Source organism: Microtus oregoni, unplaced genomic scaffold, assembly GCF_018167655.1.
Source record: "Microtus oregoni isolate MIOR12 unplaced genomic scaffold, Mior012 000025F_ref0000491, whole genome shotgun sequence".
Lineage (NCBI taxonomy): Eukaryota > Metazoa > Chordata > Mammalia > Rodentia > Cricetidae > Microtus > Microtus oregoni.
Window position 1 is genome coordinate 34,256,687 of NW_024543084.1, and position 15,987 is coordinate 34,272,673.

At 38.4% G+C, this 15,987-nt stretch overlaps 1 protein-coding gene across 2 annotated transcripts in view; it reads left to right on the forward strand.

Annotated features, from left to right (window-relative positions):
• The window catches only part of LOC121462725 (serine/threonine-protein kinase Nek1-like), a 115,470-nt gene that overhangs the window by 26,105 nt on the left and 73,378 nt on the right, over window positions 1-15,987 (forward strand). For both annotated transcript variants that reach the window (XM_041674574.1, XM_041674575.1), the window contains 3 exons: window positions 6,248-6,368; window positions 7,600-7,688; window positions 8,527-8,747. In XM_041674574.1, coding sequence (XP_041530508.1) covers window positions 6,248-6,368; window positions 7,600-7,688; window positions 8,527-8,747 — 431 coding nt within the window. The remainder of the gene's footprint in view (window positions 1-6,247; window positions 6,369-7,599; window positions 7,689-8,526; window positions 8,748-15,987) is intronic.

The window sequence follows — 15,987 nt, forward strand, 5'->3', positions numbered from 1 at the left end:
GAGAGGCATTGTGAGCTTGAGGAAATTAGTGTCATAACTATACCAAAGGAATAAAATCCATTTTAAAGGTAAATGGAAGGCAAGGAAGTACAAAAAGTATATCTGTTTTATAGGAAGTGAAATGGAACGGGTGGATGGTGTTACTAGATAGGGATGTAAAGACATTGTAACCTAAAGAGATTTGAAATTAAATTTTAGTTTTGTTTTGTTTCTCGAGACAGGGTTTCTCTGTATAACAGCCCTATATGTCCTGGAACTAGCTCTTTTAGACCAGGCTAGGCTGGCCTCGAACTCACAGAAATCCACCTGCCTCTGCCTCCCGAGTACTGGGATTAAAGGCTATGTCATCATCACCTGCCTTGAAATTAATTTTCACCAATTATGAGGAAAAAATCTATCATGTCACTCTGCTGTCTTCAAGCTGTTGATTTCCATTACAGCTAGAATACAGCCCACAGCCCTTCATGATCCGGGGACTCGGCTCACCCTCTTAGTTCTTCATGGCACTCTGTCCGTTTCCTTTGCCCCTCACTGTGAATGGCTCACCTATCGATGTGCCGCACTCTTTGTCTCCACAACTCCCCAGGATTTTTAGATGATACTTACTCCCCGCTGTCTGATTCTGAGAGCTCTCTTCATAACATACTTTTAAAGACATGTTTGTTTTTTATTCTAATTCTTCTCCTGTCCTTGCTTACCTTACTTTTTCCTATCAGTGAACAAAACTACTCAGTCACAGAAGACCTTCATATTGGTAAATTCAACAGCCTGATTTTATAGTTCTCTGTATAATCAGATACATATGTCTTTTTCTTCCCTTAATGAATAATAAACCTCATTCATTTAAGTTTTTATTTAGAATTTAAAGTAATGAGTTTTTTTTTTTTGTGGGAGTTTCATAATCTATTTTCATTGATAATCAGATTTTTTTTTTTCCCTTAAGTATGTTGTTTCCTTTTAACATATAAGCTTTTTAGCTAAGCTTGTCTGACATGTACCACATGTTCTGGGCTTTCTGTGTGTGTGTCACTCAAATTTTATACAGGAAAATAGTTAATAAATAAATAAAAGGACACACAACTCCTGTTGTGAAACGTCTGAGGTGGGAGACTATAGCCGACTTGGCTTCTGGAGCAGAGGTTCTCAACCTGTGGTTCTCAACCTGTGGTTCTGGAGCAGAAGTTCTCAACCTGTGGTTCTGGAGCAGAGGTTCTCAACCTGTGGTTCGAGGCCCCTTTGTGGCCTTGAGAAAACACAGATACTTACATTATGATTCAAAATTACATTTTTGAATTAGCAACAAAAATAATTTTATGATTTGGGGTCACCACACCATGAGGTACTGTATGAAAAGGCTCCACGCAGCATTAGGAAGGTTGAGAAGCACTGCTCTGGATTAATAATAGACCACTGCCACTGTGTAAGGTCAGTAGCGGGCCAGGGTGAGAAATACATAAGCTTCCTGGAAAGGGTTATATAGACCTGTCTGGCATGGAACCCATTGAGTTCCTGCTTCAGAACTTCTAAGTCCTAGGGTTCCAGGTGTATATATCACCATGCTCAGCTTCTCTTATTTCTTAAGAAACTGGGAAGACTGATCACAAATAAACCAAAAACACAAGAACTGGGTGATCAGTTCTGCTTCTTCTTTAGGCCTGGAACAGTACTTTCCTAAAACATGCCTTCCTGTTACCAGGTACTTGCTGACATTAGCTTGTTTATCTTTCTGAGTACATTCAGATATATGTGCTTATACATGTTTGTGTGTATATATAGATTAAATAAAGATATATTTAATGTATACACATGTATGTATATACACATATATGCACATATATCCATATATGTGTGAATGGGCGTGTTCATATATAATTCTCCCTTTATATTGCCTTATTGGTTATATGCAGTTTTATTTGCATTGTTCTAGATTTTATTTTTAAGTGTATTTTATGGACCTTATACTACTACTACATTAAAATTCTCTTTATGTTTGTATATCTCATTGTGTTATATCTAAATTCCTAGAATTTCATTATGAGAAATTTCAAACATGTAGAAGAATTTAATAATTTTGCAGTAGGTGTTATAATCATCCATTTACCTTCTACCATTAGTGCTGTCCATTGTCTCTATCCTGTACTCATCAGTCTTATTTCTGACATAACTCAGAGTCAACCGCAGACATTGGTATACTTTCCTGTACTTCACAGCATAGAGTCACCGTCAGAATTCAGTATTTATTTAGTTGTTCACCTTTTATGTTATTTTATGGATTATGATTTGTACATTTGCTGAGTTCCAGCAAATGCGTGGACGTATTTAACATTAATTACTAATAATAGATAGCGCATTACCATCACCCCAAGAAGTGTCACAGCCCTTCCTCAATCAGACTTTGACTTTTGTCTCCCAGAGACTCTTTGTCTGAAATTTCCCCACCTTATATTAGTTATTCTGTTTCTAGAATGCCATGAAGCCAGCCATATAAGTTTTGTGTTCTCTTGTTTCTGGCTTCTTTGACATATGCTTTTTGAGAGGCATCTGTATTGTGAGCTTTAATTTTTTCTTTTAAAGATTTTTTCATTTTGTTTTGGTTTTGGTTTTTGGTTTTTGAGTCAGGGTTTCTCTGTAGCTTTGGGGCTTGTTCTGGACCTAGCTCTTATAGACTAGGCTGGCCTTGAACTTACAGAGATCCACCTGTGCCTGCCTACTGAGTGCTGGGATTAAAGGTGTGCGCCAACCAACTCTTTTAAAGAATGTTTTATTGGTATAGTCATTTTTATATTCTTTTGCTCAATGTTAGATTGAGATATCTATCCCTTTCCCGCACTCAAACTGTTTATACATTTACATTTAGTGTGTGTTTGCTTTTTCAGTCCACTCCTAACACCTAATACTTTTATACTATTTGCATTCTACAAAATTTAACTGTACCACCTTGCTTTATCTGTGATTTTTTTCTCTATTTCCTCTTGCTTTCTTAGAGTTCATTACTCTGATAACTCACTATTTGATTTAGAGTCCACAGTATATACTTTTATGAACTCTATTTTCAAATGTCTTCAGTGCTTAACCTATATATAGCAAGCAGCATTATAACAGTCTTGCACTTTCTTCCTTCCTACCTTTGTGCTAGGATTGGGATGGGTGAGGTAATTGCTTTGCTTATATTTTTGCTATAAAATTCATAATCTACTTATTAGTTCTTAGGGACACGTAAGCAGTAAGTGAAGTGGTCCTATGTGTCTGCTTTGTGTTTATATTTTTAGTGCTCTCTACTGTCTGGCTCTGTTTCCTCTGCGTGTTGGCTTCCCTTTAAGACTTGCTATGCTTTAATATCACTAATGATTGGTTCCTTCAACTTGTATATGTCTGTAAAAGTTTACTGTGCCTGCCTTCACAAATATTTGTTAAGAGCTATGGAATTAGCTGATACTTTTTTCTTTCTATTCTACTTTAACAATATTTCTTCACTGCTCGCAGCGGGAAGTCGTCTGTGACTGTCAGTCTCAGCGGTTCCTCTGGATGCAGGATGTCATTGTCCTCTGGCTGCTGCTCTGGCTTTTTCTCAAAGCCCTGGTTTCAGTGAGCTTGGTGGTGACACTCCTTGTTCTCACATCCTTTTGCTAGTGTTCTTGGACTTGTGAGTCATAACTGTCACTTGTATTGGAAAATTCTTTGCCAGTATTTTTTCCTGTATTCTTTTGGACTTTTCTCCTACAAGTCCAGCACCAATCTTTTTTCCCCTCCTCCTTTTGGTAGAGGAGGTTCTAGTCCAGAGTCTCTTCATGCTGGGCAAGTACTCTGCAACTGAGCTGCACACCAGCCCAGCTTCCCTTATTTTGTCCCTCCCATGGTCAGTCTTCTTTAGTTGAACCCAAGGGAGCCCAGCTATAATAATCACTACAAATGTCCTTCCCCAGTGAGTAATCTCATCATCTCTGTCATTTGGACATTGCCTTTGGTTGGTAGACCAGATTTTACTTGATTATTTTTGCTTAGGGACAAAACACTGAATTATAATTTGTGGAAGTTTATGTAGTTTTTATATTTCTATAACTACTCTTGACCTTTGTTCTGGGATACAGTTTGGTTAGTTATGAGTATCTTGATCCTTTTAGGCCTTCTTCTTAAGTTCTGTGAAGTGGAATCAAGCAGTGTTTAGTTTATGGCTAATCTTCCCCTTTTACTGAGTCCACAACCTTTCTGAACAATCTGCCTAATGGCTTGTGAACTACAGGCTGGTGGAGATAGGAACTGGTTCTGGTCTTTGTAAACTCCAGGTCTTCCTCCTTCACTTCTGTTGGGTGCTCTCCTCTCGAGAGATAAAAGATAAAATTAACCAGCAGGATGAGTGTGCATATAGTAGAGAGTTTATAGCCTAGTTTTGAGGTTGGCAAGCTTCACTTTTCCTACAGAGTTGTGGAGTAAATATTTTAGGCTTTATGGAAACCAGGTCACAAATTGAGTTTAGAGGATAGAATGTTAGTTTTGATAGAGCTGAAGATCACTAGGGAATTGTTAAATAGTGAACCTACCCCTTTAAGAAGCTGATCTCTCTAAGAAGTCCATCCCACAGCCTGGAAAAACCAGGCCTTGCTCCCCTCAGCTCTTTCTCTGGGACATAGAGTTAAGAAGCTATCTGTGCTGTGGGTCTACCACCCCTGATTTATAGTGCTACACTGTAGCTGGCTCCTTTGTGCTCCCTGTCAGTGGGCTGTGTTGAACAAAATCATGTGATATGGAGCTTCCTACCAGCCCCTGGAAGGATATAAAGGTCATATATTTTCCTGTGTTTGTAGAATTTCTCTAAAGTTGATCCCCTCCCATTATCCTGTCCATGACAGCTGTCTCTCTGGTTCTTTAATCTGTGCCTCTTACTAAAACTCCTTTGTGGGTTCTAAGGGAAAGCTCTCCTCCATCAGGCCTTCTCCTTCCTATTGTCTGTTAGAGGGCGCTGTCCTGCCTCAGAGTGACTGCGTCTCTGTTATCTTAAGGCCGATAAAACTCTCCCAAAGGAAAACTTGTGTCAGCTTCTTTCTAGAAACAACCAACCCATTGCCACCTCCTTTTCTCCCTCTATTTAACAAGAACAGAATTACACATTAAAAGACAAAATAAAAAGGTTCTTCTATCTTAGTACATACCTTGTATGGATGACCCAAACATTCATGTGAGCAACAGATCAAAATTAGTATTTGCATGTCTCTTGTCTTTCACAATAGGGCAAAACATTAGAAATTTGTAAATAGATAAGAAAAGCATATCTGAAGTCCATGAAAAAATGTGCATGGTGTTGAATTAAGTAAGAAAGTATATGATCTCAGACAGGAAAAATAGAAGTCTCAGTGGGACTGAAGAGAGGACTCAGCAGCAAAGCACTTGCTGCACAGTTATGCAGACCGGAGTGTGAATCCCAGCACCCCATGTCTGCCATTCTGCAAGCACTCATAACTTCAGCTCGAAGGGATCTCGCTCTTTTCTAGCCTCAACATATATTATTTACACATACCTTGCATATGTCCATACATTCATGCAGACATATACATAAACATATAAATGGACAAATAGACTCTCTTTAAAGATGGCCAGAAAAATAGTTTCCTAGCTATTAATTATTTGAGGGTATAAGAAAATTGATTTAGCATACTTCTCAAGGCCATTGTAAAAGTCCAGGTAATCATATTGGTTTTCTTTTGTGTTTGTTGGAAGATTTCCAAGATTAAAGTTTCTTTACTAAATATTAATAATACAGTCTATTTTCTCATACTTGTAACAACAGGTATCTTTAGTCTTTAGTTTTGATTCCTTTATGCTGATTTACATATTGCTGTAGTTTTAATAAGGCTTATATCTTTTTTTTTTTTTGTTTTTGAGACTGGGTGTCTCCGTAGCTTTGGAGCCTGTCCTGGAACTAGCTCTTGTAGACCAGGCTGGCCTCGAACTCATAGAGATCCGCCTGCCTCTGCCTCCCCAGTGCTGGGATTAAAGGCGTGCACCACCACCGCCCGGCATATACCTTACATAATAATGAATATTGTGCACAGTACTCAAGTATTTTTGTTATACCAAAAAAATGAAAGGCCTCGTCTTTCATTTTAGGAATGACTGTGCTACAGAACTAGCCCAGAAAGCTTTAAACAGTTGATTTTCTTTAGTTAAACTAAGTGAAATAATAACTTACAGAAAGTTAGTCAGCCCATTCTCAGCAAACTTTACTCTGACATCTCCTGATCTTGCTCTGCAGAACCTGATGATTTGGAGACAGAAGTTCTCCAAGAGCCAAGTAGCACAGACACAGATGGAAGTTTGCCACGTGCTGTTAATGATGTGTGGATTAGTGAGGAAGAAGAAGCTAAGGAAACAGAGTATGTTGTCTTTTTCTTTACTTTTCAAAGGCAGGTTCCTTTGGTAAGCTCTTTAATAAGTAATGCTGTATTAACTAATGTTGTAGTTTAATAACTTCATATTGTAGTACCCCCTATAAAGTAATTTGATTTCTTAATAGATATTAGCATGGGACAGAAATAAAAAACTATATGAAGATAAGCAGTAAATGTCTTGCCAGCCTTTATTCCCATTCAACCAATTTCTGATTTTTCTCTGCAGATAATTTTTATTATATATAAACAAAATACATAGTCTTTTCAAATACAGTTGCTAATATATACAATGCTTATTAAAACCTTTTCAGCTTTTTAAAATGTGTTTGTGTGTCTTTGAAAGTGTATGCTCACATGTGTGTGCACAGATAAAATATGGAGGCAGGAAGCCACACTGAATCCCTTGGAGCTGGACCTGTAGTATTTATGAGCTGATCCGTGTGTGTGCTGGGATCCAAACGCTGGTCCTTATGAAAGAACAGTCAGTGCTCCCTCTTAACCACTGAGCAAACTCCATGCTCACTTTGTTTATAAAGTCGGTAGTCAGCAGTTAAAAAGGGCTTACTGCTCTTGCGGACCTGGGATTGGCTCCCAGCACATACATGCCAACTCATAGACCCTGTAACTCTAGTTTCAGGGTATCTGATTCCTCTTCCCTCCTTCAAGGATTCCTGTGCACATGTGATATACACACACATACACATACATATAGAACAAATACTTTTTTAAAAAGTTTGTAGTCTGGGAAATTTTCTCACATTAATTGAAAGTTCTCTATTTTATATTCTATTATATGGATATAAGAAAACTCAATAACCTACTACTTGATGAATATTCATGCTATGTATTGTGATGCTGCAATGAGTAATGTTTTACATAAAATATTTTTGCAAAATCAGGTGGTTTTTTTGAAGCAGAGATGAATTTAGATGAATTGCATTTGTAATTTAGTCATTCTTTAGAGTTTTGACCAATGTAAACTTTCAGAATGAATGAATATTAACTAATAATTAGTGATTGGTAAGAGTTTCACTTTGCTCAAAGTAGAAAACACTGTACTTAAAGAGGAAGTATTATATTAAGATTAGAAAATCATTTGGACAAGGGAGTTCAGGATGCTAGTAGATGTGGATTTCATTTTCTTTATATAAAAGGGCTTTTATTTCTAATAAAACTGCATGGTATTTATTTTGTTTGGTTTGTCTGTCTGTGGCAGGTTGGAAGATAAGGTTGCTGAGCAGCAGAGTGAGGTTTGTGAAGGCAGCATTCCAGGGAATGTGGAGCAGTCTCGTGAGGATCATATAGGTAAGTGACACTACTGGAGTCTAACTCTTTCTGGACGGCTTCTTAATACCAGCCTGTCTCATTTGGGCACCATTATAAGTCGTCATAATTCTATTTTAAAATAGGCCTAGAAACTAGGAACCTGTACTAGCTGGCCCGGGATTGTGGGAATATAAGCAGTTAACTTTTTGGTAAGTTGTATTGTTGAAAATGAAAAGAATTTACTGCTAAAACAAAGCAATATACCAAAGACACTGAGTAAACTGGTATCTTTTTAAAATACTGTTGGTCAAAATATAACACAATATAAACAATTTTTCTCCTCTATGAAAACGAACAGAAAAATTGATTTTCTAAACTGTATTTTTACATTTCTTTAGATTTCTTTATTTTAAAACTTCCAATATAATAAAGATATATATGAAATTAAAATGTTATATCTCCTTAATGGTTATTTATAAGATAGTATACAATATACTTATATGTATACTTTGATTTTGTTTACCTGGTATGAGTTTTTTTAATTCATTTTTATTTAAAAATATTTTATATGGCTGAGTGTTTTGTCTGCATATAAGTAGTATTTGTTCCACATTTGGTCATGGTACCCACAGAAGCCAGAAGAGTGTAGCATGTCAGATTCGCTGGAACTGGAGTTAAAGATGGTTGCGAGCTGCTATGGGGGTCCTAGGAGCCACACCCAGGTCTCCTGCAAGAACAGCAAGTGTTTCAGCACCAAGCCATCTCTGCAGATCTTAGGATGGGATGCGTGTTAAATATTATATGATACTTGCTGATATTTTTAGAATTTTAAGTGCTATTCTATAAATTTATGATATAATCTCTTTTTATTCCACAGAGCCTGCAGTAGATGATTCTCAGCAGTCCAGATGTGACGTAGAGAAGTCAGTACCGCCAGAACCATTCTTCCAGAAAGTGGCTCAGTCTGAGCACTTGAGCGTAGTTCAGTCAGAACCAGTTTCACTCCGATCTCGCTCTGATTCACCACCAAAAGCTAAAACCAAGAACTCCTTACTGATCAGGCTTTCAACTGGTCTATTTGATGCAAACAACCCAAAGGTAAGTGTGGTCTCATTTGGATGATGCTGTCTCTCCACTGATAGCATTGCCTAATGGCCAGTGCTGGCTTTTAATTGATTCAAAACCCAAACAAGTACAAACAAATGCAACAGAATGTCCCGACTTTACTGGATATTGGCTAAGGCTCTTTTTAGTGGTACTAACAAATAGCTTTGGAGCTCTGGTTCTCTCTCAATAAATATCCTACTTGGGGAATAAGACAGAGTTTATAGCAGGCACTCCGAGTTGCTCGTCTGAGGAATTGTTTTCTCAGCTACCATTCAATGTTACCACACATCAGGTCCCACAGCAAATGCCAATACCTGCAGCTAAAGGATGTGGCTGTTTCAGCAACCTTGATGTTCCTGTGACTCTGTTGAGACAGGCCAGAGGAGAGGTGTAAGTCCTTTCCTGATAGTTCCTTGGACTCCTGCACACCATTCTGGCTCTTGTGGTTTTCACTCTTTTATGGGCAGCTTCATTCTACAAGTAGGACTGTGTGGTGCAGAGTGGATACAGCTTCTATCTGGATTCTCTTAGCTCCTCCGCCTGCTTCCCTGCAGAGCTCTCCTCTGGATTTGTAAATTCATTTGCCTACTTTACTTATATGTAATTTTACATATGTATACCTACCAAGATATGTCATGTATATTGTTTGTGTAGCTCTTTTTATTGTGTATATTGCAATATTATAGATATTGTTTTGATTGTTTTGATATTATTAAAAATAAGTATAACTTAAAGTCTCTTTTTCCATTAATTGTTAGCATGTATATATATATATATATATATATATATACCTTAACATAGCCTGCCCAGTCTTGTCTGCTACTTGTATGTATGTTTCAGGGCTAACCTCATGGTATTGAATCACCAGTTGATGTGCTGCTCCCTGGTGAAGACTGCTTGTCTCACTCTCAGTATTCCTTAGTTGCCTGTAGTTTTTTGTGTAAGACTGAGGCCTAATAGGCCTTTCCTTCTGCTTTGGCATCTCTGTTATTGTTGTTCTTATTCATCTCATGCTTTAGCAGTCTTACTGCTAAGACATGGGTGTAGCTCCTGACATTATTACTAAGAGATGCTATCTTATAGCAAACTCCCTGATCCTCTGGCTCGTACACCTTCCTGCTCCTTCTTCTGCAATGTTCTCTGAGCATTAGCTGAAGGTTGTTTGGTAGGTGTATCCATTGGGGCAGGACTCCATAACTCTGCACTTTTGCTTGTTGTTTTCTGTGTTGGTCTCATTCTATTGCAAAGAGAAGCTTTCTTGGTAAAAAGTAAGGACTGCACTTACACTCTTAGAGTATAAAGATAAACATTTAGAATATACTTAAGGATTATCCTGGTTTAGTAAAGTGGAGGATGTAGGTTCTTCTCCAAGATCCATGACTTCCCTAGCCATGGTTAATTGGCTAGGTTTCCAGTGCCAGGTGTGATTTTTCCTCTTGTTGAGTGGGTCTTAAGTCTGATTAGCGAGTTGCTGGTTATCGTCAAGGTGGTGCCACTACTGCACCCTTAAAGTTACCGTGCCGTGCTGGTCATTGTTGTGGTTCATAGGCATCATAGCTGGGTATAACTGTTGGGTTTTCCCCTATTTTTGGAAGCTTGCATGAAACGTTCTGGTTCTATGAAAGCTAGTCATCAGAGCAGTTCTTCAGGTCAGTTCCAGCTGAGAGGCATCTGGGCCGCGCTTTAGCAATAGGCACACTCCACCTTGGGACTGGGAGGACGGTCAAGGGCTATAATGTCAGTTCCAGCTGAGAGGCATCTGGGCCGTGCTTTAGCAATAGGCACACTCCACCTTGGGACTGGGAGGACAGTCAAGGGCTATAATGTCAGTTCCAGCTGAGAGGCATCTGGGCCGTGCTTTAGCAATAGGCACACTCCACCTTGGGACTGGGAGGACAGTCAAGGGCTATAATGTCAGTTCCAGCTGAGAGGCATCTGGGCCGTGCTTTAGCAATAGGCACACTCCACCTTGGGACTGGGAGGACAGTCAAGGGCTAAAATGTTTTAGTAGTCAGTCTCTTGGAGAATCCTGACCTGGTGTTGGGAATTCTGTTAGATTACTTGTAACACATTCTTAGCAGTACATTTCTGTCATTGGACCTCTGTCTCTATTAATCCTATAATTATTTTCATAAAATAAATTTCTACAAGTAAAATCCAAAATTTATAATGGCTGAATTATTTCTATTTAAGAAATAGTTTTGTGGCTAGAGAAATTGCTCAGTTAGTAAAGTGTAAGCTTCAACACCTGAGTTTGAATGTCCAGCACCCACGTAGAGCCGGGCAGGGTAATACCCAGCTGAAATCGTAGTGCAGGAAGATCGCTGGCGTTGCTGTTGAGCCAACCTAATCAAATTGGTGAGCTCCATGTTTGGTGAGATCATGACTCAAAAAATAAGGTAGAGAGAAATGTAGGCCTCCTGTTTACACACACGTGCACATGCAAATGAACACATACACACACACAGAATAGGTTTTGTGCTATTAAAATTCATCAAAAATGAATGAAGTATATCCATTTCTCCATGTGCTAAAAAAAAGCACCTTATAATTTACTTAAAAGTATCTCTTTAACGAAAAATTGTTTGCTTAAATTCATATTTTTATATCTGAAATTGACTGTTTTGTCTATTTAATTAAATTGCCAGAATTCTTTAATCTTTAACTCTGTTTCAAAATAACATCATTTTGTTTTTCAATCTAGTTGAGTGTCCTTTTTTTTTTTTTTTTTTTTGGTTTTTCGAGACAGGGTTTCTCTGTGGCTTTTGGAGCCTGTCCTGGAACTAGCTCTGTAGACCAGGCTGGTCTCGAACTCACAGCTGGTAAAGTATTTAATTATGTTTCTCTTAAACTTAGAAATGTTAAATTCTGTTGCTTACTCTAAATAGCAGACATTAGAAGATGTAAACTACCAGAACAGTTTTATAGTCTTCAGCATTAAACCCAAAGGCATTATCAGACATAAGCGCTATCATTATTACTTATGTACTTTCTTTCTATGTGTTATTGTGCACGTGTGTCTGTAGGCACCAGTAGTCAAACTCAGGCTTTGTTCCTTAGACATTGTGCACTTTGGTTTTTGAGATAGCGCCTCTCATTGGCCTGGAGCTTCCCAGTTAGGCTAGGCTGGCTCACCACCACGCCCAGGAATCCCTGTCTCTGCCTCTCAGCACTGGGATTACAAGCACACATCACATGGTAAGCGTTTTACATGGGTGCTGGAATCAAACTCAAGTCCTCATGTTTGCTTGGCAAGCACTTTAATCGGAACCATTCGCCAGCAGCCCATGTGCTATCTGTGTAGCTGTCATTAGCCCGAGCTTTTGAATTTATTGCTATTTACTAGGCTAATATTCACATTGTGTGATGCTTTTGAATATTGGTGTCCTCTTAAACTTTAATTGAGCTTAAAAACTTCTATTTGAAGTGCTTACTCTGGAAGATTTTAGCCACAATGCAGATATCATGTATCATGTAGATTTCTGTGAGAGAAGAGGCAAGAAGGAAAACAGAAGAAACCTAGCAATCCATGGCCGTTTCAGACTAGAACAAAAGTTTTCACATCCATTCTGAGATCAGGAAAGCCGTCACTGGGCCAGTGTAGTAAACAGTTAAGATTGATAATGGTAGTCAAAACTTCATAACTGAACCATTAAAGTAAAAATTATAAGTAATCCATTAAACTAAAATAGTGTGACCTAACTTCTTACAACGATTTTCACTGCTCAATCAAGTCTTTTTGTATTAAGTTAAATTACTTGTGTCCTGTTTCTAACAAAGTCTTCTCTCACCCACTTGCCTTCTCAGGGGCTTTGCTCCATTGCTTTTCTGCTCCGGCTCATCTTTTCTATAGTGGATCATTTGTTCAGTGTCCTAAGAAATCTCATCGTAAAATGCAAGCCTGGCTTGACCACATGTCTTGTTTACTCACCCACCATCTGTTTCTCTGCTATTCATGTCTACACATCTTAAATATGCTGTAGTCTCTACACATGCATTCACTCCCAAGTACATTCTGCACGGCTTTCGACTATCCTGCTCTTGTCGAGGTCGGCAGTTGGTAGTACACTGCCATTCCTGAACCCGTTCTCTCCTTTCTTGATGCTGCTACTTTTCAGCAGCATTGTGTTTTTTTTTTCAATCTCTGGTAACATTTATTTATCATTTGGGACAGACACGCTCCTTTTCTGTCTTCTTAAGGTGGAATCTTGGGTGGCTAATCTTAAGCCTTTCTTCTTTTCCCATATGAGCATATAGAGTTGAACTTCTCTCTGACTATGGTGGTTGCTGTTCTCCAGAAACTACTTCCTCTGCTCACTGTCATTCAGGCCTTGAGACAAGTGTCTTGTTGGCTACTATAGTAGGCCAAGCTGGCTGGCCCAGAAGCTCCCAGGAAGTCTCCTATTCCCTCCCACAGGGGCTGTAAATAGTACAACCATATTGGCCTAACCTGGGTTCTGGAAATCCAAACTAAGATTTTTTTACACTTGAACAGCAAGCACTGGACCAACTGAGCCATCTACCCTGCCAAAGTCTTACTTTGTAACCAGTATGAAATCTCTTTAACATAAGCATCCATATGATGTCATCAATGTGACTGGATTTGCACCTGTGATTCTACTTGACTACTTGTTTTGTTCAAAACAGAAACAAAATAGCAAAGCTTTTATTATTTTTCCTTTATTTGGGATTCAGTGTTTTTAGGATTTCATCTACTCTTTCTACTAGTAGCTTCCTCATATACTTCTTTTAAAAAATTAAATGATCATTCTGCTTTCAAAATAAATCTTTAGCTTCTCATAAATTCTCTTCCAGTAATATTGTACAACCCTGTGTGTAATTGAGAACCTCACAGTGTTACTGCTGCTTCCATCTTTCTGCCTACCTCTGTGTACTTTTTTTCTTCCACTTTTAGAATCAACATTAACTTTGAGAATCAACATTTCTTGTCTAGGCTGTTGATAGCTTTTTTCTTTTTTCCATACTCAGTTTTAAAGAATATATCTACTAGATATAGGGTTATAGTCTTCAAGGTTACACTTGTTTTTGACAAGTTTGTCAGGGAGTAACCCTCATTCCCTTGTATTTAGTGTTCCTTTTAGTATTCAACTACTTTAGAGTACAGGTGTATGGATATCCTTCTTGGAAACTGCTTATTCATTTCCTGACTTCTCTGACCCAAATAATCACACAGAAACTATATTAATTACAGCACTGTTTGTCCAATAGCTTAGGCATATTCCTAGCTAGCTCTTACATCTTAAATTACCTTTTTCTATTAATTTGTGTATTTCCACAAGGCTGTGGCTTACTGATAAAGTTTCAGCATCTCTCTCCTTCGGCAACTACATGCCTTTGTCTTCTTTCCTCCTCTATTTCTACTTGGAATTCCCACCTTGTGTATTCTGCCCTGCCATAGGCCAAAGTAGCTTCTTTATTAGCCAATGATAATAAAGTATATTCATAGCATACAGAGGGGAATCCCCCATCAGAGTCTTTTGATAGTATAATTGTCATCAAGTCTTTAAACCTTTAGCTATTAGTTTTGTGCCTTTTCTACTGTCTTCCTGAGTCCAATTACATACATATTAGACTACTTGATACAATGTCATAAGTTACTAAACCTTCGTTCATTTTGGTTTTCCATGGAGTAGATTTTGTCATGTGTTCAAATTTGCCTGTCTTCCTTTCTATAGTAATAAGCTATTCTCATTCAATAAAAAAAGTCATTTATGTATTGCTTTAGCATACAAGTTTCTGGTTTTATCTACTGGTTTTCCTACTAGTTTAGGGTCTTTTCATCTTGCTCCTCATATGTTCTGTAATTGTTTAAAGCTGGACATCATAAATATCACATGGCGAGTATCTGGGGTCTGTTGTCATACTTTTAACATGTGTTGGGCTTTTTCAGATAGTCCATTTACCTCTCAGTCCATTTTATATTTTCAAGCTTTTTCAGCTTTACTGGAGCAGATATAAAATTATTTACCATAGAGCTAGTTCAACTTGTTACCTCTGACCTTCTGCGGCCTCCACAGCATGCCCAGATTCTCATTGAAGACACTCCTCACATCTGGTCAAAGTTCAGTCGTCTCCTCTACCTGCATGAGCCTTGAGAATTCTTCAGCCTTCTTAACCAGTCTTCCTCACTCCATTTCCATCTGTAACCTCTTGCCCCAATTCAAACCAGAGCCGTTTTTAATGTTAGGTATCATATCAAGTGGAGAGTTTCACTCTACATGTACATGTAAGACCTTGCAGGGTTTTGTATCCTTTTTGCCTAGTGGAACTCAATCTTCATTTTGTTAGTCTAGGAAGTTCACACAGACTTCAGGTATGTCCTTTTCAGACAGAAGACCAGTTTAATGGCTGGATACACCTCATTTGTTTCTGTCACCCCAGAATCACTATCTTAGTTGCATGTTGTTTAGTATCTACGTTGTTTTATCTGTTTTATCCAGTTTTCTAGTTGTTTTGTGGGAGGCTAAGTCTAGCCCTTGATAGTCTTTCACAGCAAGAACAGGAGTCCTCAGTAGATAAATGTTAGTTTGTCAAGGCCATATCTTGAGCCTTTCTGCTGGCACTGCCCCACAAATACTCTCTGACCTTAATTAAAGTGGGGACACATTTTATGAATCAAATCTTTCTGCTGTCACTTGCGTCTTTAGTCCACCCACTAGCCATGTCATCCAGTTGTTTTAACTCATCTTCCTCATTCTCTTTCTTTGCCCCAATTCAAACCTGAAGCATTTTTAATGTTAGCTATTATATCACACCAGTACTATGCTTAAGACCTGAGATTTTCTGCTGCTCTTAAATTGCATTCCTTCTTCACCATGGTCTGTAAAGTTTGACAAGACATTAACCACCTCTCTGACTCACCTCCCAGTTGCTCTCATCCTCTTTCCCCTTGGTAGTCAAACCCTTCCTATGTTAGAGACTTTGCCTTGACCCAGATTGAGCTTCTCTTTGTTCTTTTCAATTCTAACGCATTTTTCCAGTGTTTCTCTGTAGCTTTGGAGCCTGTCCTGGAACCAGCTCTTGTAGACCAGGCTGTCCTCGAACTCATAGAGATCTGCCTGCCTTTGCCTCCCGAGTGCTGGGATTAAAGGCATGTACCACCAAAGCCCAATGAATTCTAACTCATTTTTTTACTTTCAGGTATCATTTCTCAAATGTTATCTTCACAAGCCTTGAGCACAGTAATTTCCATCCAAAGTTACCTTTTTAT